Here is a 27,835-nt window from a genome sequence, read left to right on the forward strand (position 1 = left end):
AAAGTGACGTCCACTCCGCCTCTCGTTGACATATGCCTAAAAGACCAGAAACATATCCCCTTTCAAATGAAAAATAAGACAAATTGAGGAAGTTTCCCTTGGCCATATGTCAGAAAGCCACAGGATGCATGGAATATAGTTATGCATAGCCGACACTGCACCCCTCTGCTCTTACTATGGGACAGTTCCTTGTCACTTTCCCTTGCATTATCTGTAGGCTATGCACTATGCAGTTGCAATAGCACAGTGGTGATGTCAGCATTTTGCTATGGGGAACACCATCCAATACTATTAAACATTTTTGGAAGAGTTCCTTAAGTTTGCTGTTCGATGATTAGCTTAAGCCTAAGAGCGAGTGAGAGTGAAATATTAATATTTTACGTGGTGAAAGTGACAGAGAGGTGGCTTCCGCCCATAGCTGTATATTGTAATGTACACATTGTATATTTTGTGTAGAAAAGCTGTTTCTTATGAATTATGAAAGGTTAGGACATAAGTCCTATGTGGTCTCTGTTGCTTAGCCACTAACCTGGGGGAAGGAGTATGATGGAGACACAGCCTGCTGAAGTGTAACCATGGTGTAAGAACCATCACAATATTGTGACGGCTCCTCCTCCCCCTCTTCTCCTCCTCTCCCTCTACCCCTTTTCCTCTCTCAACCCACACGGCCTGTGTTCCCCTCTGGCAGCCCGCTGGTCACAAGGCATTACGGTTATCTCTGTGGGCTGAGACGAGGCTGCTCAGTCTGGGTCACTCCGCTATTAAGGCTGAAACAGCAATGACAGGAGCCTCCTCAGCTAACCCAAATGTATCTCTTCTCTTTTCAAATTCCCTGGCCAAGCCACGGGCTATAGAGGCTACTGTGCACAGAAAGATAAAACAAACATACAACAGAAAGCATCAAGCTCAAATACCGTGGTCTGCTTTTTTCACTCTGTCGGTGATGTCTAAAGCAAAACTTTGAGAAATATTAATATTATCAAAGTTTCAATGTGATTGCAGAAATCCTTTATTTCAAAGGACCAAAATAATACATTTCAAACAAGCAGTCAAAGGACATGGGTAAAAACGTATCCATTTTCTATCGTTGTAACATGCTCCTGTTAGCATGTTAATAAAGTAAATTCAATGTGACTACGTAAAAGACTGAAATTAAAGTTCTCAAAACGTTAAATTATTTGAGTTTCAGTAGTATGGCACCATTTTGTGACATGAAAGAAAGTGCAGTATATGTACAATCAAAATTGAATCAACACAAGAGTTCAAGCAGCAGTGTGTTTTAAAAATAGTGCTTAAAACAAGTGAAATGACACAGAACCTAATTACATACCTGTATTTCTCAAAACCATTGTTTGTTTTATGTACAATTATTTTCATCACATTGTTAATAGGTCACATCAATCATATTAAATATATCAAACATTTTTATATTTAAAAAAGAAAGGGGAAAGAAACCAAGTTGATTCTGAAAACATGTAACCGCTTGTATCACATTTCAACTTAAAACTCATAATAATAACAATAATAGTAATAATAACAATAATAATGACAATAATTATTGTAACAACTACAAGGAAATCTCTTTTCAGCATCTCCATGATGACATAATTCCATTTAGCATTATTTCCGTATCATTTACTATTTACATAAAACATTCAAAATAGTATCCTTCCAGAAGAGACCTTTATAATACTCACGTTTGGTTTTCAGTGTTTGCAAATCTGTCAGTGAACTGTCATTAGATCATCATCTTAACCGGAATAGTTGCTGGCAACCTCTAGATTCTGACAAAATACTTCCACTCTCACCAAGATGTTATCCTTTAATGTACTGTATGTTAGAGGACATGAATGACAAATGATGAAGAAAACGGAATTGTTGTAAAATAAATAAATACTTCTGCTAGTTCAGTCACAGTTTACCTTAGTATTGGACAAACACTCACCCAGAGGTACAAGATGTCAATGACAACATCAAAAGGATAATTCAAGTGAAATAAATATTATTATGACAATTGTATAGAAGTGTATGTGCCTGTGAGGACATCAACCCATCACCTGAAATATAATACCGCTTTTTTTTAAAACAAAAAGACAATTATTGTTACAGATTTTCCAACTTACATCAGTAACATCCACCTTAAATATTAAAACGTTAAATATCAGATATTCTAAACCTTTTTTTTTCTTTTTTACTTGACATCACTTATCTCATTTTCTAAGACAATTCATTACATTACCCAATAGAGTAAACTCATGAGCATTGACCTTTGCATTTGAAGGTTACATTCCTATTGTATGACAACTCGTAACACTGATGATGATGTCATGTGTCACAAATCATAAAGATGATGGTGCCATTAGCGTCTATACATGCTAGGGTAGGTAGTGTCTCCATGACTACCAATGACCATGCTGTACTTCAAACGGGATGAAAAAGATAATCATTTTTTACATGAAAAACACAGAAACAACAGTTAAAAGACTCTTATTTACTTCTCTGTGTTATTTAAAAAAATTCATAAAACTCAACTTTAGCGCTCTGACAGCATATTGTAAACAAAGAACTCAAATGATAATTACGTTATTATAAAACATCAAACCCAACAAAACAAAAGTACCGAAAACATTTAGGCCTGAGTCTTGCTTTTGATTCATGTTATCAACTAGTTGTACAGTACAAGGCTGGTCCAGTGGTAGGATGGGTGCTTGTGACCCTCCTTCAGTCAGTCAGTCAGTGTCTCCTAATGGTCCCCAGTCAGAGGTAAAAGCCTGAGGCCTAGGCATCAGGGAGGCTGGATAGAGTGTCTGGGCAGGGGAGCAGGCCGTTAGAGGACACCACACCATTCCCATTGGGCAGAACACAGCCTCCTGAGTAGGTCCCGTTAAGAATGCAGCCATTTTCCATCTAAGAAAAGAGGAAGAAGACAGGGAAACAACGACGGGAAACTGCATTTCAGCTTGTGAATGGTATATGACCGTCGATGGTTGATTACCATCAGCAGATTAACACATTACATATCTAGGACTGCATTGTCAAAAGTATTGGCAATTTAATCAAGAGTTGTTGAAAGATACATTCTCAATATCAAACCATCAAAAATCATCAATCTAAAAAATAATTTTTACCTAAGCTTACCCAGTTTGTGATTCGCAGTATTCATTCTTTAAGTTATTCTTGAATGAATCATGATCATAATGATTTATCTAAACACGTTGCGGCCATGAATTGCACCTGCTGTCCTGGTGTGAACTATGGATAATCACTGTCCCTTCCGACTCCTTAGCCTCAAATCTGGGATCAAGTACTTGTCAGTTCCCTTTAAAAAGTCTCCATTAATTAAATGTCTGGTCTGAATTGCAGTTCCAGGGGGTCAGAAGGGCATTAGAGAGTGCAGCTTAGGATAACCTACAGTATGTATGTCTCTTTCATGTTGTTGCACTGGCGGATGTACTATGCCAACTAGAGTCAATAGGCCCTGTTATGACTGCTCCCAATGTATCCACTCTCTTTCCATCAGAGGGAAACAATGGGACAATCCCCTTTTAATTGAAAATGCTGACTGGATTTTTCTACAGGCGTCACTGAAAGCCTGCCACTGCCCTCTATCCCCACCCCACCCCCTCCCTCCTCTCTTCCTCCCCCTCTTTGCCTGAGCCTCTGTGTGTCTTTATTAGGTAATGGTACAGTAGCAGAGCAAATTCGTAGGTCAGGAGAAAAAAGGAAAACAAATCAGACTGGCCAGCATGGGCGGTGTGTTCAATAGGGCGATATGGGCGACGCACTGCCAAACGGGAAAAGGAAGGGATTTTTTTTCTAATCAATTATATCATGGCAACAGTAGTTCAGTGTTCACGTCTGATCTGCCAGCCACTAAATGTCCAATCAGGCTAAAGTCGTGCTTCAAATGTCCCCGCCCGTTTTGGGGCGATTTCAGTCAGGTTGAAAATCGCCCAGAAGTCTCTCAAATCAAATCAAATCAAATCAAATCAAATTTTATTGGTCACATGCGCCGAATACAACAGGTGCAGACATTACAGTGAAATGCTTACTTACAGCCCTTAACCAACAGTGCATTTATTTTAAACAAAAAAGTAAGAATAAAACAACAACAAAAAAGTGTTGAGAAAAAAAGAGCAGAAGTAAAAAATAAAGTGACAGTAGGGAGGCTATATATACAATAGAATAAAGTGACAGTAGGGAGGCTATATATACAGGGGGGTACCGTTGCATAGTCAATGTGCGGGGGCACCAGCTAGTTGAGGTAATATGTACATGTGGGTAGAGTTAAAGTGACTATGCATAAATACTTAACAGAGTAGCAGCAGCGTAAAAAGGATGGGGTGGGGGAGCAGTGCAAATAGTCCGGGTAGCCATGATTAGCTGTTCAGGAGTCTTATGGCTTATGGCTCTCATAGCCTCTAATGTAAAAAAATTTTTTTTCAAATTTCCGAGCTTTCAATACATTCTCTATGGGTGTCTGAGGGCTTGCACTTACGCGCTTTCGTCATACGTAACGTAACGTAACCATGAACGGCAGACAGCAACGCTTGGACAGCGACTGGTGTAACCGACATGCACCATCTTTCAGAAAAGATTAAGAAAAATGAGCTGTCAAAGACCCACATTGATAGCTGTTTGAGATTGTCTGCTTTGGTGAGAGTGAATATTGCCACTCAACTGGATGAGGGATACAGGCTAGCTGTCCGCCGCCACAACGATGAGGTTAGCAACAGCAGAGTCGTGAACACTGTCTACGAGAATCGAGACGACCTCATAGAATGTTTTGAAGCCATCCGGACGGGTTCATTGGGTTCATTTGACCAGCCCACCGTACCAGAAGCTACAGAATAAGGACATCGATGCTGTCTTTATCAAGCGTGCCCTCGACAGCTTCGCAAGCAGTGTGCAGGCCATAAGGTAAGATAAAGATTAAACAATATCATTCGATCTTTCTCAAAGCAGAGCTTTATTTGAAAATGTATGCATGAAAGGAGACTGCATTTGTGTTTGAAATTACATTATTGTCATTATATATGGCCAGTGGTGTAATCTATCTTATTTTATATACTATGTGTACTGTACAGTGGTGCTCATAAGTGTATGAACACATTCTAAAGCTGACTAAAAAGAGGAATAAAAAAATAAAAAAATCATCTTTTGGAAATTGATCTTAATGACTTAATTAAAAAAGTTGGAAAATCCAACCTTTAAGGACACCAATTTTCTTTTCTTTTTTATTCCTCTTTTTAGTCAACTTTAGCATGGGATCATAAGCTTATGAGCACCACTGTATACTGTGCTGAACATCCAGGCTATGTGAGACACAAAGGCTAACTTAAACACTAAAGACTTTATGCATCCCTGCCCATTTTAAGTGGAACTGAAGTATTTGTACTATACATGGATACATTGCATATACCTGTGCATCACATAGACAACAATACTGTACAAAGCCAACAAACACATTGGTCTGTTTGCCTTCAGGGACTCCTCTCAACAGCAGCTGCAAGAAGCAACAGGAGCCAAAAGACCCAGAACAGCTTTGAGAGAAGAGGAGAAGCAGAGGCTGTCTGAAGAGGTCTGCAACACCATCCTGGATCACACCAAAGAAAGGTTCTCTTTCTCTGGCCACCTTGTGAGTGCTACCTTACTGCAAGCAGACATGTTTGAAAGGTACTGCCATTCAAAAAAATAAAAAATCTGTTCATGTTCATTTTTACAAATCTATACAATTGGCCAGAATATGGTTGTTCATATTTACAAATCTATACAATTGGCCAGAATATGGTTGTTCATTTTTACAAAGCCATACATATTGTTTATGCAGTGTTGAGGAATGTGAAAGAACACCCTTGATTATTTTTACTGTGATAACTTATTTTGCTTTTGTAAGCCAACACTTTTGAGATCAGTCAATAAATGCTTCTGGTATTGACTTATATGCTGCCCCTGTCTTCATGTTGTTGCTGGACATATCTTTTTAAAAATGTGTGTAGGTCACCTAAATCATCAGAAAAATTGCCCCTCCTGAGAATTTTTTCAGGAGCCGCCACTGCTGGCCAGAAGGCCTTTTATCTTAGATTCATACTGTTTACCCTGAACATACACACATAACACGTGCCACAAAATGGGTGGTGGTAACTGTTCCTTGACACATTCCTACTTTCACTCCTCCTCACTCCTGTCAACAATAAGATCATGATTATTCAACAATAAACTATCCATTATATTCACTGAAGACAAAACAAACAAAGCAAAGCAACTAGGGGGATAATTCAGAACTTTGGCTCCCACTCTCCTGCTTTCATGGCCTCTGAGGCCCTCTGTTAGGGACCATTGTCCCAGCTAAAGCCTCTGTTGGATCATGCACTGGTCTTCAAATCAATATGAAAGTTGGGGAAGAGGTGTAAAAACTGATGAACCCTTATGCAAATCATCTAGTTCTTAGGCAGTTTATATTCAACTAGCAGACCCATAACCCTAACCTTAACCCTTACCTTAACCTCAGTCCTAACCTTAACCCTAAACTTAACTAATTTATATCCCTAACATCAACTCTCACCCAAAGGAATATAATTAGAAGACTATATGAACATATAATCACTAGTCTCACCTTACTGTGGTTGGGGTCGTGAGGGATGTCAGAGGTCATCATGCCGTAGGCCTCCAGTGAGGGCAGCTGTCTGTAGGGCTGTCCAACCCCCAGGATCTGCTCCAGGGTAGCATTTGGCGGAGGGCACTGCGAGAGGCTGGACAGCACCTGGGTCAAGGGAGGGGGCAGCTGCTCCTGCTGCTGCTGTTGCTTGTGGTTCATCCTCTGGAAGGATGAAACGGCAGCCTCTGTCCTCTGGTCCTGCCCGTTCCCCCCATACGAGCATTCGTTGATGGTATAATCCACGGCAGGATTATCAGCCATAGTGAAATCCATACAAGCGTCTACGGTGGTGTGTGTGAGGGGGGGTATGTGGCCATTTCTGAGGCAGGGGTTGCTGTTCAGGGTGGTTTCCCCAGGGTGGCTGTAGCTGTAGTCCTGCCACTGCTGTTTACCAGCTGGGTGATGCTCTGTGTGTGTGTTTGGAATGCCATACACTCCATTGAGATTGGCGTCTGGCTGTTTGGCATGGCACAGAGGGAGCTGGCTCTGGACCATGGCCTGCTGTTGATGCTGCTGCCGGAGGTAGTGTTGGTTGGCTTGCCGCCGGTGAAGATCCCCATCCGGCTCTGACGTCTTTCCATTTAACAGAGACTGGGGGGTGTGACAGTGGTCAACTGGGACCCCTGTACTGGCTAGAATGTGCTGGGATGTCCATTGTCCATTGTGTATGGGCTGACTCTGCCCCTGTAGTCCATGCACCACGGGGTGGGGCATGTGGTTGTTATGCTGGGCCCAGTCTTGGACCACCATCCCTGGCCGCATGCTGAGGTGCTGCTGCATCTGCTGGGAGAGCTGAACTATGGGTGCCTGCCCCACCAGGGGAGACTTATGGTGAAGGTATTGAGAGAGCACATTGGTGGCAGAAGTGGGATTACTTTCAACAGGTGCTTTTGTTGTTGTCGTCGTCGTTATTGGGGCAGTTGTAGCTGGGATAGTGGAGGGCACCTGGCCCCTGTCCTCTGCCGTGTCTGTCTTTGCCTCCAGGGAGTCGTGGATATAGGAGAGGATTTCGTCGTTGGTCAGCAGGTCATCCAGGGTAGGAACCCGCTCAGGGTCCATCTCCACCTGGATCATCCTCTCGTCCAGCAGCAGCAGCTCCAGGTCCTCGGCACTCAGCCCCAGGCTCTCCAGAGCCCCAAAAAGCTCCCCGTTGGAACAGGCCTCCCCGTTGCCTCCGTCCCCTTCCCCGTCCACTACACCCCCCTGACTCCCCAGGGACAGGGAGTCTAGGGTCGCCAGCAGTGGGTCGAAGCTCGACGCCGGCTCTGGAAGACCCGGACCCACTACTCCATTGGATGACTCATCCCAGCCCTGGAGCAGGGCAGTGGGGTCGGAGTCAGAGAAGCCGACTCGGTCCCCAAACAGACTGCTGTGGAAGGACAGCTTGGACTCCAGGGCCGGCTGGCAGATGTACACAGACTGATCCTGACTCATCAGCGCCCCCATGAGGGAGCCTGGGTCCAGGCCATCCCTGGAGACCCTGTCAGTCCGTCCCTTCTTGGACTTGCTGCCGTTATTCTCAGAGCCCTGGGCACCGTTGTTGAAGCGTACAATTGGATGGTTGGACTGGTAGAGCAGGGCCTCTCCCGTCGCGAAGGTGAAGGGGAGGTGCATGGAACGTTTACGTAGGTGCTCGCCTCCTTCCTCCTCCCTAGATGGACAGAAAACAAACAACACCTGAGAGATTGTCATGGTCGGAATTCACCACTGTTACAACTGCGTGTTACTGTATTGCCACATTATTGTGTCATGCATGGAAACTGATTTGAAAATAGTCTCACTGAGATCATAAGCACACGATAATCCCTTCCTCCATCTGTGTTGTCTGGTGTTCTAGTCACATCAGAAAAACATAACTATGTCATAAATGTGGCGCTATAGCTTTTAGGACCGTGAGTATTTCCTGGCCATATGACCTTAGGAAAAACGACTGTTCCCAGACAGTGTGTGTATTTGGGGCTGGATGTGACAGGGCCCAGGTGAGTTCACGTACACCAGAGGCCTCTGCGTGGCGATGATGTAGTCTGGTTTGCCGTTCTTGTAGACCAGCCTGGCATTGGCCTGGACCCACTTCCAGCAGTTGTCCTTGGTGAGGAGCCTGAACACGGTCAGACCGCTCTCTCCTGTCTTCATCACTGGATCCACAGGACACAGTCATTTAGAGTGAGAGGGAGGCTTACACATGGTAAGTATTACATTTTGTTAAAGCTACAGTACTCCGCAGGAGTGACAATGGGTAGAGTTCTACTTCTGTTCAACTTAATTATTCTAAATACATATCTAGCTAGCTATTGTTGCCTCATCATTGCCTTGAGATTGTGCTCTAGCAAGGAGCAGTGGTTGGTAGATTATCTTTTTAAGAAGCGAATCTAGGAAAAATTCCAAAGTGAAGCCAGAGTAGGTAGCTAGATAAGCTATATAGTCCCTGTAATAGTTCTGCCTAATTGTGGGGCTGTGTTGGTATAGCTACAGTGCCTTCAGAAAGTATTCACACCCCTTGACCTTTTCCACATTTTGTTGTGTTACAGCTTGATTTTAAAATGGATTAAATTGAGATGTTGTGTCACTGGCCTACACACAATACCCCATATTGTCAAAGTGGACGTTTTTTTAAAATGTTTACAAATTACCTAAAAATGAAAAGTTGAAATGTCTTGAGTCAATAAATATTCAACCACTTTGTTATGGCAAACCTAAATAAGTTCAGGAGTAAAGATTTGCTTAACAAGTCACCTAATAAGTTGCATGGACTAACTCTGTGTGCAATAATAGTGTTTAAAATAATTGTAATGACTACCTCATCTCTGTACCCCACACATACAATTGTCTGTAAGGTCCCTCAGTCGAGCAGTGAATTTCAAACACAGATTCAACCACAAGACCAGGGAGGTTTTCCAATGCCTTGCAAGGAAGGGCACCTATTGGAAGATGGGTAAAAAAAAAAAGCAGACACTGAATATCCGTTTGAGCATGGTGAAGTTATTAATTACACGTTGGATGGTGTATCAATACACCCAGTCACTACAAAGATACAGGTGCCCTTCCTAACTTAGTTGCCAGAGAGGAAGGAAACTGCTTAGGGATTTCACGATGAGGCCAATGGTGACTTTCAAACAGTTACAGAGTTTAATGGCTGTGATAGGAGAAAACTGAGAATTGATCAACAACACTGTAGTTACTCCACAATAGTAACCTAATTGACAGAGTGAAAAGAAGGAAGACTGTACAGAATAAAAATATTCCAAAACATACATCCTGTTTGCAATAAAGCACTAAAGTAAAACTGCAAAAAATTGGCAAAGGAATTAACTTTATGTTCTGAAAACAAAATGTTATGTTTGGGGCAAATCCTACACAACACATTACTGTACTACTACTCTTCATATTTTCAAGCATGGTGGTGGCTGCGTCGTGTTATGGGTATGCTTCATCAACAAGGACTAGGGAGTTTTTTAGGATAAAAAGAAACAGAATAAAGCACAGGCAAAATCCTACAGGAAAACCTGGTTCAGTCTGCTTTCCAACAGACACAGGGAGACAAATTCACCTTTCAGCAGGACAATAACCCAAAACACAAGGCCAAATATACACTGGAGTTGCTTACCAAGACGACATTGAATGTTCCTGAGTGGCCAAGTTATAGTTTGACATATGTCGGCTTGGAAATCTATGGCAAGACTTGAAAATGGCTGTCTAGCAATGATAAATAACCAACTTGACAGAGCTTGAAGAATTTTAAAAAGAATAATGTGCAAATATTGTACTATCTAGGTGTGCAAAGCTCTTAGAGACCTACCCAGAAAGACTCACAGCTTTAATCGCTGTAGAAGGTGATTCTAACATGTATTGTCTTAGGGGGTTGAATAATTATACTTTTTTTCTTCCACTGACATTACAGAGAATTTTGTGTAGATCATTGACAAAAAATGACAATTAAATACATTTTATCCCACCTTGTAACACAACAAAATGTGGAAAAGGTCAAGGGGTGTGAATACTTATTGAAGGCACTGTATATGGATCATTGCTGGTACTCTGCTCATGTAGTGGATTTGTGGGCGTATCCTATCGGCTCAGCGGTTTTGCGCAATCTGCTCCGTAATCTACTGGGATTACTTGGGAAAGCTGTCCGAACTCTGTGACCACCATCTTTGACCTGGTCAGACCCAGCCTCAACGATGTTTGAGGACAGAACCAATTCAACCCAATCCAAATAAATACTCCCATGTTTGTATATTTTGAAAGCTTGAACCCCTAAGTAACCTGATGTTAGGTAGACATAATAGACGTGAGGCTTACTTCGGACATGGTTCTCAGCGCAGTACAACATATCCGCTGCATGGATAAACTGATAGCCGGAGCCTCGCACCCGAAGTTCAGCTTCAGTATACCCAAGCACAATTTTCCCCCTGCAAAACGACAAGGGATAATGTCAATAAACATTATTTCACTTCATATCATAACCAGTACTACATAACAATAGCATTATGAATATAACAAATTACAGTCTATTCAGTACTATTGTACACTAGCCAATTATTTTGGTCCCATGTGGCTCAGTTGGTAGAGCATGACACTTCCAACACCAGGGTTGTGGGTTCGATTCCCACAGGGGACCAGTACGAAAATGTATGCACTCATTACTGTAAATCGCTCTGGATAAAAGAGTCTGCTAAATGACTAAAATGTAAATGTATTTCAATGATTGCAACTGCCACAAAATCAGCATGAAAATGAGTAAGACAACGAGAGCGTACTTTGCGTCACATGCCATGGGGGTGAAGTCCAGCTTGTGTTTGGTTCTGAAGATCATGTTCTTGGTCCTGATCTCCAGGATGGAGGGGGGCTGGAGGGGCGTAGCAATGGCAAACAGGGCCAGCTGGGGGGGCACCTTGTCCCCGTTATCCTGCCGCTGGTTCTGACCGTGCAGGAACTTCAGCCTGCCCTGCAGACTCAGGGCCTGGCAGGGTGGGAGAATGCAAACATTTGTTTTAGACATCTTTTCGTCTTCCATTGACCATGTGTTTGATTCTCTGTCCAAAGCCCATCCGACAAGATGTTTAATTGAATCTGATGTCCATGTTAATCCATCAAAATCGTATTGCAACATATTAACATTACACTATATTAATGTGAGGTTGCCTCTGGGTGAGCCTAAAATACTGTTAAACACACACTATTTGGGGATTGAAGGCATTCGGTTGGGGTGAGGGGTGTTCGGTCGGGGTGAGGGCTGGGGTGTCAATAACACCTACCAAGAAGCCAGAGGAGTTGTCCAGGAGGCAGCGGAAGCGACACACAAAGTTTCTTTCCAGAAAGGAGGAGTTCTCTGGGGGGAGCTGCTCAGGGTTGTAGGTCACAGTGGCACTGGTGCTGCTGTCCGGCTCCGCATCTGTGGGTCAGAAGAGATGACATGTTCAGATCAGGTTTTACCATCAAAATAATCTAACCACCTATTTCACTATATTTGGAAATGATCCTCAAGATTACAGTATACAGTTCAGTCATACTGTAGAAACAGAACAAATCTGTGCCACTTCTCTAAAATGGTAATACAAACAGTTGAGGTAATCACTGATTAAACTGCTTTTAATCTCATTAAATAATTCTTATTTTTATGTTCGTACAGGAATTCATCAACACAAAAAGCTAAAAATGAGTAACAACATTGTTGACTGAGTGTTGACATTAATGTTTGGGATTGGAAGAAAAGCTGATGTGAGGTGTCTGGCTAGGGTGTCTGCTGAGGGATGTGTGTCATGATGACATTTTAAACAAAGCCTTATTCAATATCTCTCAGCACATTCTAACTGCTAACTGTGCTGCTTCTGTTCTGTTCTGTGTATGGCCTCTCTTTGGAGTAATTATTGACCCGACTGTGTGTCCTGTCCTCAGTGGTCCTCTTCTCCTAGCTCTGTTGAAAATACACTTATGTAATTAGCCCCAGAGGCTAATGTAGTCTTAGCATGCCATGTGACAGCTTCCTCTCTACCAGGGAAAGGAAAACCTTACAACACTACCCCTAGTGGAGAGGTAGTTCGGTGCAGAGGCCTGAGCCTTTCTCTAAGGTTTTAGATGTTTATGAGCATTTATTAGTTATAGATGTTTATATAATGCATAATAATAATGAATTATTATATACTTATTTAATGCATTACACATAGCTCACAAGGTGTTATAACGGCATTTGTAATGCATTATGAAGAGGGTATTCATAGTGTGACGACCCTCCCACTCTGTCTGCCGTATTCTCTCTTTGCTCTTGTTTCCTTATTAGGATGCCGGTGGGTGGAGTTGGGAGGGTCGTCAGCTACATGGGAAACACCTGGGCCGGGTGTGTCCCAGCATAAATGGACCTCTTCCACATTCATTGAGGAGACTCTCTCCAGGCAGATACTTTGACTTTGGTTGTGATATTTTTGTGGCCTTTTTGGTTGTTTGCTTTGGCACCTTTCAACACTTTGCATTATTACATTTATGCCTGCAAACACTCACTTACACTACTGATTACACACACCATTGTTATTTGATTTAGTTTACTTTAGCTAATAAATATTTATTTTGGGTATTCCTTGTCTCCTCGTGTCTCCCTTTTGTTATGAACTTTAGCCGGTTCGTGACAAGTGGGGGTTCGTCCGGGATCTTGAACTGGTTGTGTTTGGGAGAACGTGGAGTTAATGTCCAATTCTGTAGGGTCTTTCTTTGTAAATTTTGTTAGTTTGTTTGAGTTTGATAGGCCCAGTATTGGTTGCCTTTGGGTTTTGTACTGCGTTGGAGAGAGTACATTGGTTAGTTTCCAGTCCCTGCCCAGCCTGGAAACTCTTGCTCTACTCGCTGTTGGGACATCGGTCTGAGGTGAGTACAATCGGCTGTGTACCTCAGTGGGAGATTGGGTAGGGTAGTGACATTTGCTACCCGGAGCTATAGCTTTTTCCCCTGATAGGCTTAGTGACGTGTTTTGTTTTGGGATACGTTGGGCATGGTTAAATTTTTGTGTGGTGTCAGTGGACTGAGCAGTTGTCTCGGGGGCACATCCGTGGCTTGGGGAAATCTACCAGCGTGCTGGGGGGTTTAATTCCTTGCCAGCGGGCTACAGTGCGTAATTACCCACCGCGAATCTGCACGAAGACTAGGGTTGAGTTATTGTAGGTTTTGGGGAAGCTCCATATCCCAGCTCTCTTCTGTGGTGCTCTGTGTGATTGTCATTTCTTTTGTGTCTGGTGTGCTCAGCAGAGGGGTTGAGCAAGATTATTATGATCTATATATATATTTTTTTTTTCCTGATTATGGCGTCTAATGTAGATGAGTTCATTCGCTTTCCATCAGAAGAACTGTTAGAATTATGTACGAAAGAACAGCTGTTGAAGGTTGCTGAACACTACAAGGTTGAAATTAGTGATAAACGTCTAAAATTATATTAGGTTAATATTGAAGGCCAATTTGATGGAGAGTGGTATTCTGGATGTTACAACTGGGGCAGCCTCTGCTGAGGACACGTTGTCTCCCCGATATGTTACAATGACCGCTCCATCGGTTAGTCATAGTAGTCTTCTTTTTGAACAGCAGAAAGAACTGCTTCTGTTACAGCGGGAGCATGAACAAGCTAAAATGGAGCATGAACAAACTTAATAGAACATGATATTGACATTGGAGATGCTGACCCCATTCGTCAACGGTTCTATAGAGTTTCTTCAGAGAAACTGCGTTGTCTGGATGCTGAGGTCAGGTACATGCTGGAGAGTAAAATAGCAGAGCCTTCTTTCTCCAGTTGGGCTTCTCCCTGTATCTTGGTCAGTAAATCGGATGGAACAAACAGATTTTGTACGGACTACCGTAAGGTAAACGATGTCACTAAGCCGGATTCATTTCCTCTTCCTCGGATGGAGGACTGCGTTGATCAAGTCGGCGCAGCTAAGTTTGTGAGCAAATTTGACCTGTTAAAGGGCTATTGGCAGGTGCCACTGACGAGTAGGGCACGTGAAATCTCTGCCTTTATTACACCTTTTGGTCTGTACTCGTATTCGGTTATGAGTTTCGGACTGCGTAATGCGCCTGCAACTTTTCAGCGACTTATGAACAGGGTTGTCTCTGGTCTGGCCGGGTGCGCTGTTTATCTGGACGATGTAGTGATATATGCAGATACTTGGGAGGAACATCTGTCCCGTATTCAAGCCTTGTTCGGACGTCTGGCTGCGGGTCGTCTCACGATAAATTTGGCTAAATGTGAGTTTGCTCAGGCGACTGTTACATACCTTGGAAAGGTGGTTGGGCAGGGTGAAGTGCGTCCTGTTCGGGCTAAAGTGGTAGCTATTGATGCTTTTCCACTACCAACTACTAAAAAGGAACTGATGCGTTTCTTGGGAATGATTGGGTATTATCGTGGTTTTTGTAGGAACTTCTCTACTGTGGTCGCTCCCTTGACAGATTTGCTGAAAGCTAAGGCTGTGTACGTATGGTCTTCTCATTGTCAACAGGCTTTCGAAGATGCAAAGAGGTTGCTTACTTCAACTCCGGTACAGGCTGCTCCTCGATTTGTCATTTACCTTGCAGGTGGATGCTAGTCATGTGGGGGCGGGTGCAGTTTTGCTGCAAGCAGATGTGGCTGGGGTTGAGAGGCCTGTTTCTTTTCCAAAAAGTTTAACCATTATCAGTTGAACTATTCGGTCATTGAAAAAGAAGCATTAGCACTTATATGGGCGCTACAACACTCTGAAGTGTATGTTGGGTCGGGTGTAGTACCTATTGTGGTCTACACCGACCATAACCCTCTCACATTTTTGAGGTCCATGAGGTGTCCTAATCAGAGGATAATGAGATGGTTTTTATTTTTACAATCCTTCCATCTAGATGTGCGGCACATCCGGGGGACTGATAACGTGATTGCTGATGCGCTCTCTCGTGCGCCCTGTTCATGAATATTGATGTGACCGACCATTGTTTGATTTTGTCATGTTCTATCTTTCCTGTTTGTCCCCTCCTAGTCTTGTGTTTTTCTTTCCTCTTAAAGGTTGCTTCCTGTGTAAAGGTTGCTGAGGTCTGGAGAGGAGGATGATGGGTGGGGCAAGTGGAGGGGTGAACATGTACAAATTGTCGGTTTGGGACGCAGGGGCTGGTACGTTGGTCCGGGGTCCTTGTTGGTCCCCGGTCTTATGGGGGGGGGGGGGGGTGTGACGACCCTCCCACTCTGTCTGCCGTATTCTCTCTTTGCTCTTGTTTCCTTATTAGGATGCCGGTGGGCGGAGTTGGGAGGGTCGTCAGCTACATGGGAAACACCTGGGCCGGGTGTGTCCCAGCATAAATGGACCTCTTCCACATTCATTGAGGAGACTCTCTCCAGGCAGATACTTTGACTTTGGTTGTGATATTTTTGTGGCCTTTTTGGTTGTTTGCTTTGGCACCTTTCAACACTTTGCATTATTACATTTATGCCTGCAAACACTCACACTACTGATTACTGATTACACACACCATTGTTATTTGATTTAGTTTACTTTAGCTAATAAATATATATTTTGGGTATTCCTTGTCTCCACGTGTCTCCCTTTTGTTACGAACTTGAGCCGGTTCGTGACAATAGGAAATTATACCAAAAGTTCTGCATTAATTTCTGTTTGAATATCCTTAAACATTGTTTCATTGATGGAGGTGGTGTTTCAGGGTCTAACATTGAGGCACGAGGTAACCTGAGGGGGTCTCTCCCAGTGGGGCCTCGGGGGCCACGATGTCAGGTGGGTTGAGGGCCCAGTGGAGGTTCCTCCTCAGCTCCTGCTGGTCCTCAGTATGAACCAACTCATACACACTCTGGTGCATAACATCAGTCTGTGGAAGGAGAGAGGGAGGTGGGAGTGAGAAAGGGAAGGAAGGAGGGGGGAGGTAAAGATTATGTTAGATTATATAGAGACAAACAAAATAAAGGTTTTTGGAAATATACATAATATAAAGACAGTTAAAATAAAGATTATGGAAAGCATGCACAATACAGACACAAACAAAATCTAAATTGAGGGCATCCTTATGCAAATTACATTATGGGAACTTCGGACACTATACTGCTAAACTGAAGGAGTGACGTTATGGGAACCTCGCTATAGTGAAAGAGTCTGGGATATACTGTATCTCCAAGAGTCTGTTGAATTCTCAGTGTCTCAGTGTGTACTGGACTTCTCCAGGGTCTGAATTTCGTACAGTAGACTGCCTCTTTACTATCCCTCCATCCCCCTCCATACTCCCATCCATCTCTTCAGCTGTCGTGCTGGCTAGTGCTGCTTCCCACTACCACGGCTGGTGGTTTCTTTCCACTAAAGGCCATGCTATTAATAGACTGGTCTCTACCAGTTTCTCTCTGTGGACCCGCTGAGCAGAATCAGACTACACACTGAGCAGGCAGGGGCCACAACCCAGACAACGGCCCCGACAAATCGCAGCAGACACCGCACGAAACCCCCAACCCCTAAACCCCAAACCGCAACCACAACGCCAATGAATATTATGTTCATTTAACGAGATTTATACAGGTTAGTCTCGTTGAGATAAAATCTATTTTGCAAGACCAATTATTTCATGACAAAGCATCTATGGGCAACTGTCTCTATAGGGAAAACCTCTACAGTTCTACAGGATAACATTGGATGTTCGTATTGCATGTAATTAATTATCAAAACTTAGATCAGAGATGACCAGGTGTCGATGGAGGATTATGCGTTATCGTTTGCAAACATGCATGCCAATGCTGCACTGGGGTGACCCAGCTGTAAAATGAATGATATTATTCAGCCAAGACCACAAAGACGATAAAGCTGCCTCACCAGATGCCTGCTTGTCCATTATGAATGAGCTGAGGCACAGAACAACCTGGTCATGTTTAAGGGATATAACCTTCACTGGGCTACGGAAAGGGAGGAGGGACAATCTGTACGGTACCTGGTGGAAGCCCAGGTAATCCTGGATGGTGTGAGAGGAGTAAAAAATGGTCCCATCATTAGTGACCACCAGGATGAAGCCGTTCAGCGCCTGTAGGTCAAACATACATGAGATAAGGAAAGATTGTTAGACAACATAATGCTCACTTATTAAATTTCTGTTAGGCTTAGTCCTCCTTTCTTAGTCCTCTCATATCTCCGGGTTCTGTTTGAACATGCATCTCATACAGAATTAAGTATTTTTATATCTACTGAATTTTGCTGTGTGTTATGATTACTTAAGCAAAAATGTGACTGTAGTGGTTGTCATACAGATGTAGGATATTCATTTGATCACTCTTGTGTTGCAGAGAATATTCTAGCACTGCAGGAAATGCAGATGAGCTTTGTGATTTACATAAATTCACTGAAAATTCGCACACAAGAACATTTAGTAAACAAACTCACATACAGGCATACAATCATATCTACCTTATTAAAACAAAACAGACATTCATCCATCACCTGATTTGTTAATACACACACAAAAACCTGGGTCACACACACACACTAAAACTCGCTCACATTAACAAACTGACACACGGACAGTGCAATGGGTGCATACACAGAAAGTACACTCAGTCTTCCCAGGGGCTGAGCCATGACTAAGGTATGGTGATGTCATGTTGCTCTTTCACTAATAATCAAGTGTTTCACCCCAATTATCTGCACCAGATCCTCTGTGTGTGTAAGCACTCCAGTCCAGCGAAACATAAATATTATCATGTCAGCTTGGATGGTTTGTACACCATCTTGCAAGTACAGTAAATAGCCAGATTCCAGGGTCTAATGTCCCAGGCATTCAGCAACTACAAATTAGTGAAGTGAAATAAATGTTGCAAGCCCCAAGTGGCAGACACCATATGAAGACTGTTCCAAATACATTGAAGCAGTGATGTAGTCAAGTCACTAAACCTCCAGTCAGAGTCGGGTCCCAAGTCTCTAGTGTTCGAGTCTGAGTTCAAGTTTGAGTTCTTTGTATTGCTCTCCAATAACTTTTTAAGCAACACTTCATTACAGTGTTGCACATTTGTAAGGCTAACTAGATGGTAATTTTCAATGAAGAAAAATTGTGTGACTTGCTTCAGCTCTTTAAAATTATTTTTGTGGTAGTTGAAGAAGTTTAAAACGTTTTACTTAAGTGAAGCAATGAAATATAGTCAAAGTTAAATATATTAAAATATCTGGTCTGATTACTTTGATAGACTACTATATCAACCTTATTACTTTGGATACACTCAGACTCCTACACTTTTACTCATAAGGAATTAGAAAAGTTGTAGGCTATCATTTGGTGAGAGAAATATGATGGTTCATCTAGTGGAAGAAGATTAGAATTGTGTTAGTGTTGAACAATTGAGGCTGGTGTAGTAGATGGAGTGACTGTTTTATAAATAGTTGATAGTTGCCTTCAGTGGGAGACTAAGTAGAAGTAAGTAGCCCAGAAGTACTAGTAGCTGTACATTGCAGTAGTGATCCTGAATGTTTTAGATAGATAGGTCAAGGGTTAGCTATAAGTAGTGGGGTCACTATTGTAGTTTGGTTAGTGAGTGTGGGGGTTGTTATAGTGGGTTAGTTTAGTGGGTTGGGGTGAGATGCATGGCACAATCAGTCTTATGTGCTCCCCCACTGCTATAATTTGATTGGTAGAATATATTTTTTACATTCTTTACATTTTTTAGTCATTTAGCTATGTTCACTTGTTGTTTGTAAAAGTTGAGATAACATTTTGTTGATGTGCTTACTAAAACAGCTGTATTGTTTTATTGCTAGAATATATTTCAGATTTGAATAGCAGAGAAGTAGACTAAGATTTCATTCCCTTTAAGTTGTTGTCTAGCTTGTTGTGAAAGGGGTCAAAACGGCAGTTGTTTAAAAGAAATGACAGAAAAAAATGTAGTTGATGCGTTTACTAAAACAGCTGTATCATTTGATCAGTAGAATATATTTCTGTTCTGATTTCAGATTTGAATAGCAGAGAAGTAGTCCAAGATGTCATACACTCAACTCTACGTTTTTGTTTAGCTTGTTGGGAAAGTGGTCAAAGTAGCTGGTTTGTGTCAAAAGTCACAATTTAGGCCATGACAAGCCCTTAGCGCTGACCAGATTCGAATAGCAGAGAAGTAGACAATATGTCAAACAAGTGTTGGGAAAGTGGTCCAAATTTCAGTTGTTTATAAAAAATTACAGAAAATCTAGTTGATGTGGAAGTTTTGTCTAAGTTGTTGGGAAAGTAATCAAAGTAGCTGATTTGTGTAAAAAGTTGCATTGTTTACAGTGAATATAATGTTGGAAGTCATGAGAATTTGGACAGGACCTTTAGAAAGTATAAATGTAATCAAAAAGTTGTATGGAAACACACTGGTGCGGACCAGTCTGCACGTTTTAAAGTTTGAATGGCGTTTCTCACTTAAACGGTGTAAGAGGAGTAGCGTTGTAAAGAATAACTACAATAAAAAGTCTGAAATAAGTGGTACATTATTTTCGCAAGCCACACTAAATAGATAGTATAGCTATCTAACGTTTGCTGTTGTAGCTGATATGTTCAATTATGCAAAAGAGAGTGATTTTCTGAAAAGAAAGTTACAACTGGTTGAGTCCAAGTCCGATTCGCCACTGGTCAAGTCCGAGTTGGGTAACGAGTCATAAATATTGTGACTTAAGTCTGAGTCAAGTCCGAGTCCTGGACTCGAGTACTAAAACACTGCATTGAAGTGAGTATTTAATGTCTTTGAACTCTTGCAATCAAATCAAATCAAATCAAATCAAATTGTATTGGCCACATGCGCCGAAAAAGTAAAATAAAATAACAGTAGGGAGGCTATATATACAGGGGGGTACCGGTGCAGAGTCAATGTGCGGGGGCACCGGCTAGTTGAGGTAGTTGAAGTAATATGTACATGTGGGTAGAGTTAAAGTGACTATGCATAAATAATTAACAGAGTAGCAGCAGTGTAAAAAGATGGGGTGGGGGTGGGGGGCAGTGCAAATAGTCTGGGTAGCCATGATTAGCTGTTCAGGAGTCTGATGGCTTGAGGGTAGAAGCTGTTGAGAAGTATTTTGGACCTAGACTTGGCACTCCGGTACCACTTGCCATGCGGTAGCAGAGAGAACAGTCTATGACTAGGGTGGCTGGAGTCTTTTACATTTTTGAGGGCCTTCCTCTGACACCGCCTGGTATAGAGGTCCTGGATGGCAGGAAGCTTGGCCCCAGTGATATACTGGGCCGTACGCACTACCCTCTGTAGTGCCTTGCGGTCGGAGGCCAACCAGTTGCCATACCAGGCGGTGATGCAGCCAGTCAGGATGCTCTCAATGGTGCTCTCGATGATCCATGCCAAATCTTTTCAGTCTCCTGAGGGGGAATAGGCTTTGTCGTGCCCTCTTCACGACTGTCTTGGTGTGTTTGGACCATGATAGTTCGTTGGTGATGTGAACACCAAGGAACTTGAAGCTCTCAACCTGTTCCACTACAGCCCCGTCGATGAGAATGGGGGCGTGCTCAGTCCTTTTTTCCTGTAGTCCACAATCATCTCCTTTGTCCTGGTCACGTTGAGGGAGAGGTTGTTATCCTGGCACCACACGGCCAGGTCTCTGACCTCCTCCCTATAGGCTGTCTCATCGTTGTCGGTGATCAGGCCTACCACTGTTGTGTCGTCCGCAAACTTAATGATGGTGTTGGAGTCGTGCCTAGCCATGCAGTCATGGGTGAACAGGGAGTTCAGGAGGGGACTGAGCACGCACCCCTGAGGGGCCCCTGTGTTGAGGATCAGTGTGGCAGATGTGTTGTTACCTACCCTTACCACCTGGGGGCGGCCCGTCAGGAAGTCCAGGATCCAGTTGCAGAGGGAGGTGTTTAGTCCCAGGATCCTTAGCTTATTGATGAGCTTTGAGGGCACTATGGTGTTGAATGCTGAGCTGTAGTCAATGAATAGCATTCTCACGTAGGTGTTCCTCTTGTCCAGGTGGGAAAGGGCAGTGTGGAGTGCAATAGAGATTGCATCATCTGTGGATCTGTTGGGGCGGTATGCAAATTGGAGTGGGTCTAGGGTTTCTGGGATAATGGTGTTGATGTGAGCCATGACCAGCCTTTCAAAGCACTTCATGGCTACAGACGTCAGTGCTACGGGTCGGTAGTCATTTATCAAATCAAATCAAATCACATTTTATTGGTCACATGCGCCGAATACAACAGGTGCAGACATTACAGTGAAATGCTTACTTACAGCCCTTAACCAACAGTGCATTTATTTTAACAAAAAAAGTAAAAATAAAACAACAACAAAAAAAGTGTTGAGAAAAAAAGAGCAGAAGTAAAATAAAATAACAGTAGGGAGGCTATATATACAGGGGGGTACCGGTGCAGAGTCAATGTGCGGGGGCACCGGCTAGTTGAGATAGTTGAAGTAATATGTACATGTGGGTAGAGTTAAAGTGACTATGCATAAATAATTAACAGAGTAGCAGCAGCGTAAAAAGGATGGGGTGGGGGGGCAGTGCAAATAGTCTGGGTAGCCATGATTAGCTGTTCAGGAGTCTTATGGCTTGGGGGTAAAAGCTGTTGAGAAGTCTTTTGGACCTAGACTTGGCACTCCGGTACCGCTTGCCGTGCGGTAGCAGGGAGAACAGTCTATGACTAGGGTGGCTGGAGTCTTTGACAATTTTGAGGGCCTTCCTCTGACACCGCCTGGTATAGAGGTCCTGGATGGCAGGAAGCTTGGCCCCAGTGATGTACTGGGCCGTACGCACTACCCTCTGTAGTGCCTTGCGGTCGGAGGCCAAGCAGTTGCCATACCAGGCGGTGATGCAACCAGTCAGGATGCTCTCGATGGTGCAGCTGTAGAATTTTCTGAGGATCTGAGGACCCATGCCAAATCTTTTCAGTCTCCTGAGGGGGAATAGGCTTTGTCGTGCCCTCTTCACGACTGTCTTGGTGTGTTTGGACCATAATAGTTCGTTGGTGATGTGGACACCAAGGAACTTGAAGCTCTCAACCTGTTCCACTACAGCCCCGTCGATGAGAATGGGGGCGTGCTCAGTCCTCTTTTTTTTCCTGTAGTCCACAATCATCTCCTTTGTCTTGGTCATGTTGAGGGAGAGGTTGTTGTCCTGGCACCACACGGCCAGGTCTCTGACCTCCTCCCTATAGGCTGTCTCATCCATGTCGGTGATCAGGCCTACCATTGTTGTGTCGTCTGCAAACTTAATGATGGTGTTGGAGTCGTGCCTGGCCATGCAGTCATGGGTGAACAGAGAGTACAGGAGGAGACTGAGCACGCACCACTGAGGGGCCCCCGTGTTGAGGATCAGTGTGGCAGATGTGTTGTTACCTACCCTTACCACCTGGGGGCGGCCCGTCAGGAAGTCCAGGATCCAGTTGCAGAGGGAGGTGTTTAGTCCCAGGATCCTTAGCTTAGTGATGAGCTTAGAGGGCACTATGGTGTTGAATGCTGAGCTGTAGTCAATGAATAGCATTCAGCATTAGGCAGGTTATCTTAGTGTCCTTGGGCACGGGGACTATGGTGGTCTGCTTGAAACATGTTGGTATTACAGACTCAGTCAGGGACATGTTGAAAATGTCAGTGAAGACACTTGCCAGTTGGTCAGCACAAGCTTAGAGTACACGTCCTGGTAATCCGTCTGGCCCTGCGGCCTTGTGAATGTTGACCTGCTTAAAAGTCTTACTCACATCAGCTACGGAGAGCGTGATTACATAGTCATCCAGAACAGCTGGTGCGCTCATGCTTGCTTCAGTGTTGCTTGCCTCGAAGCGAGCATAGAAGTGGTTTAGCTCGTCTGGAAGTCTTGTGTCACTGGGCAGCTCGCGGCTGTGCTTCCCTTTGTAGTCTGTAATAGTTTTCAAGCCCTGCCACATCTGACGAGCGTCAGAGCCGGTGTAGTACGATTCAATCTTAGTCCTGTATTGACTCTTTGCCAGAGAACCACAATGTGTGCAAGCTAGATTGTAGACCTCCTGGTTGAGCAGAACAGAGATCACATCTCCAATGGGACTCCATTTGTGCATGCTTGTACCGTATCAACACTTACAATATCTGTCGGCATTCTGCAGAACTACTTTCCCTCATGACGGTAGTGTTAGGCTTCTGTGGGACTGCTTTGAGTATAAGAGGTTGAAAACAGGCTGTCCTCAGTCTGTCTATTTTCAACAATGACAGTGAAGGGTGAAAACTAAATTAATCTGCTTTGCCTCTCTTTTCCTCCCCCTCTCCTGCTGTAAATAATGAATGACCTCACAGCTCCTCTATAATTCACTACCAAGTGTCTGACATTGAACTACAGAGAAGAAAATGAGGAGAGAGAAAATCAGACTTGGTCAGAAATAGCCCTCTTCACCTCTGCCCTTCTCCACTTCTTCCCCTAACCTCGCCTTTTCTCCCTGTTTTCCAGTCTTTTAAAATGTCCCATGGCTGTTATCTCAATTTGAATAAAAGATTCCATCCTCACTAATTCCTCCTCCCCAGAATGAGCTTTCATGCTTCATTGCTAACACATTGGAGAGATGTAGGTTTATCATAATAATGAAACTTCGTTCATAGGGCTATGCTCTGGAATTCCACTGTGCTGCACATAGAGGGGAACTGGACTGGAAAATCAATGACTCTGGTGTATCCAAAAGAGATTTGGCAGCCACTCTCCACTCAATAACACATACAGAGAAACAAAATTAAAATAGCTCCCTAGAGATGGAATAGTAAACTAGATAAAATGACAATGAATACTAGAATTACAAATTGGGGTGTAGCGTATTAGAGTGTAATGGTGTATTCTGGAGCCTTGGGAATTAATAAGCAGAGGTACATCTCCGTCATTTAGCAGACACTCTTATCCAGAGCGACTAGGGTTAAATGCCTTGCTCAAGGGCACATCGACAGATTTTCACCTAGTAGGCTCGGGGATTCGAGCCAGCGACCTTTCGGTTACTGGCCCAACACTCTAACTGCCTAGGCTACCTGCCCTGTTACATGTTGTATTAAAGACAAAGTGCTGGCTAATGAGTTATGAGGTTTATCCAACATTCCATCACTGGATATTAAGCCTTGTAGTTCCCAAAAGAGGAGACAGTCAGATCTTTTCTTATTTTTTAGAAGATTCCACATTTTGATGTTTATTATTCTTGAAAAGGAGATATTGTCTTGAGTGCTTTGGTGCCTATCTTGCAAAAATATCCAAAGGGACATGTTTAGCCACAAGGTTAGGCGACTCAGCTGACTCCAAGTTGCACTCACACATTTCATATGGGAACCTCAGACAGACAGAGACAGGAGCAGACATATTGACTGATAAGCTATCCCTGAGCCCCTGTCTCTATCTCCCTGCCCAAACTGATTTTCTGCTATAAGAAAAAACATGAAAGCGTTTCAGACACACTCACACACACACACACACACACACACACACACACACACACACACACACACACACACACACAGCGATTCAGCTGGCAGTGCAGTCAGCTGAAGTTAGGCCATGACAAGCCCTTAGCGCTGACCTGCAGCAAGAGTTCGCCTTCAGGCAGCCAACTGTCCGCCAATCCCGTGGCTTTGCCGTTGTCATCGCTATCACCATTGGCCAGCTCTCTCTTGCAAGTACAGTTCTTCAGGGCTACTGCAGAGAGAGTGAGAGAGAGAGAGACGGAGAGAGAGAGAGGGAGTGAGAGAGAGGGAGAGCGTCAGGCGTTAGTCCTGTAATAATGTTTACAAAGCACTGCTGTGAATGTCAGAATGCTTTATGTTTAGTACACTAACCACACTGTATGCACGACAGGATACCAGCTCATAAAAATTTAATCAAATAGCATCTTAAAAATTACTATCCAAATCCAGACCTTTTATCTTTGTCTAACCTGGTTACATCATAATGGCTTGGGAACCAACACATCAGCACATTCATGGTCGAAAAAAAGAATGGGAGGTCATCGTACTCAGCATTCTAAACAGACTGTTTCACAAGACAGTATGCTTTGAGAGTTCTCACCTATTTTTCACCTATATTTTTGTGGTGTTTCACCTTAAGACTCATAGTGTATGGTGTTACAAAAATATTAAATCACTGGTCTGTTGTAAATGTAGTCTTTCAGTAGCAACACACAGCAATAGTCTTTGGAAAATTCTGTCGTCCAACAGCGTAGAGTGAAATTAAATGAAATGCAAATTGAGACATCTTCGACACGCAATGATATTCAACAAACACCTCATTTATTGTAGCCTACTTTCTATGGAAGAATTAAGAGAAAACAGCATTGCTGGAGAAGCAGAGCGAGAGAGAGAGACGCATTAATGCTGCATCAGAGTGAAATGAGGTGACAATTCCTTCTGGCGTCACTATATTTGCACTTCTCTTTCTCTGCTCGCTGAGCTCTATCCCCCTCTCCCCTCCTCCCTCTCCCATGCTCCTTCTTTCTACTTCCCTTTACCCACCCTTCCTCGGTTCATCCAAGGATAGTCTCTGAAAATTCATCTCATTCCACTAGAGGGAGTCCTCTTGTCACCTCGGAACAGATTGTAGAGAATGATGCAATAATAGACTCAGACTTTATTTTCATTTCAACGATTTGATGCCTATGATGTACTAAGTGTCCCACTTATTGCAGAACCGTTGACCTATATCTTTAATTTGACAATTGTTTCTTGTGTTATACCTAATATCTGGAAAGTGGCACATGTCCTCCCCCTACATAAAGGAGGAGATCCTTCTGACTTAGATAACTACTGTAAAATCTCCAAATTATCTTGCCTTTCCAACGTTTTAGAATCCCTGGCCAACTGTCAGCTAATAACTTTTTTTAACTTCTCACTCTATTCTTAATGTGCACCAATACGGTTTCTTAATGTGCACCAACATGGCACCGTTTCAGCTGCTACACTTGTTTTAGATTATATGTTAAATTACTTAGATCATAAAAATCATTGTGCTGCCTTGTTTATTATATACCTTCCCAATGCCTTTGACACTGTTGACCACCACACTCTCGTTCAAATGTTGACTGAAATAGGCCTGGATCAGGCTTCTTGCAAGTGGTTTGATAATGATCTGTCAGACAGGACACAATGTGTGATTTCTGATGGTGTTAAGTCTAGGTTCCTGGATATTATGAAAGGTGTACCAAAGGGGTCAATATTGGGACGTGTTCTCTTTGCTATTTATATAAATAATAATGGCCTAACTGTTAAAACATGTAATATTCATCTGTATGCAGACAATACTGTTATGTATGCCATTGTTCCAACTGTAGACCAGGCGAAAATTGGTGCGGGGACTTGCTTCCATTCAGCCACAAGAGCATTAGTGAGGTCGGGCACTGATGTTGGGCGATTAGGCCTGGCTCGCAGTCGGCGTTCCAATTCATCCCAAAGGTGTTCGACAGGGTTGAGGTCAGGACTCTGTGCAGGTCAGTCAAGTTCTTCCACACCGATCTCGACAAACCCTTTCTGTATGGACCTCGCTTTGTGCACGGGGGCATTGTCATGCTGAAACAGGAAAGGGCCTTCCCCAAACTGTTGCCACAAAGTTGGAAGCACATAATTGTCTAGAATGTCATTGTATGCTGTAGCGTTAAGATTTCCCATCACTGGAACAAAAGGGCCTAGCCCGAACCATGAAAAACATCCCCAGACCATTATACCTCCTCCACCAAATTTTACAGTTGGCACTATGCATTGGGGCAGGTAGCATTCTCCTGGCATCCGCCAAACCCAGATTAGTCCGTCTGACTGCCAGATGGTAAAGCGTGATTCATCACTCCAGAGAACGTGTTTCCACTGCTCCAGAGTCCAATGGTGGCGAGCTTTACACCACTCCAGCCGACGCTTGGCATTGCGCATGGTGATCTTAGGTTTGTGTGCTGCTGCTCGGCCATGAAAACCCATTTCATGAAGCTCCCGACGAACAGTTCTTGTGCTGACGTTGCTTCCAGAGGCAGTTTGGAACTCGGTAGTTAGTGTTGCAACAGAGGAGAGATGATTTTTCAGCACTCAGTGGTCCCGTTCTGTGAGCTTGTGTGGCCTACCACTTTACGGCTGAGCCGTTGTTGCTCCTAGACGTTTCCACTTCACAATAACAGCACTTACAGTTGATCGGGGCAGCTCTAGCAGGGCAGAAATTTGACAAACTGACTTATTGGAAAGGTGGGCTCCTATGACGGTGCCATGTTGAAAGTCACTAAGCTCTTCAGTAAGGCCATTCTATTGCCAATGTTTGT

At 43.4% G+C, this 27,835-nt stretch overlaps 1 protein-coding gene across 3 annotated transcripts in view; it reads right to left on the reverse strand.

Annotated features, from left to right (window-relative positions):
• Positions 1–991: 991 nt before the first annotated feature.
• The window catches only part of LOC311144083 (aryl hydrocarbon receptor-like), a 53,736-nt gene continuing 26,892 nt past the window's right edge, over positions 992–27,835 (reverse strand). The window contains exons 3-11 of one of the 3 annotated variants that reach the window (XM_084180042.1): positions 25,127–25,239; positions 17,579–17,668; positions 16,324–16,477; positions 11,914–12,050; positions 11,416–11,618; positions 10,958–11,067; positions 8,652–8,793; positions 6,617–8,309; positions 992–2,907 (exon numbers count right to left, since the gene is read on the reverse strand). In XM_084180042.1, the coding sequence (XP_084036168.1) occupies positions 2,779–2,907; positions 6,617–8,309; positions 8,652–8,793; positions 10,958–11,067; positions 11,416–11,618; positions 11,914–12,050; positions 16,324–16,477; positions 17,579–17,668; positions 25,127–25,239 (2,771 nt within the window). In that variant the 3' untranslated portion in view covers positions 992–2,778. Of the gene's footprint in view, positions 2,908–6,616; positions 8,310–8,651; positions 8,794–10,957; positions 11,068–11,415; positions 11,619–11,913; positions 12,051–16,323; positions 16,478–17,578; positions 17,669–25,126; positions 25,243–27,835 lie in introns of all 3 variants that reach the window. The other 2 variants (XM_084180043.1, XM_084180041.1) reach the window with 2 other exon arrangements.

Source organism: Coregonus lavaretus (assembly GCF_964263955.1).
Source record: "Coregonus lavaretus genome assembly, chromosome: 16".
Classification (NCBI taxonomy): Eukaryota; Metazoa; Chordata; class Actinopteri; order Salmoniformes; family Salmonidae; genus Coregonus; species Coregonus lavaretus.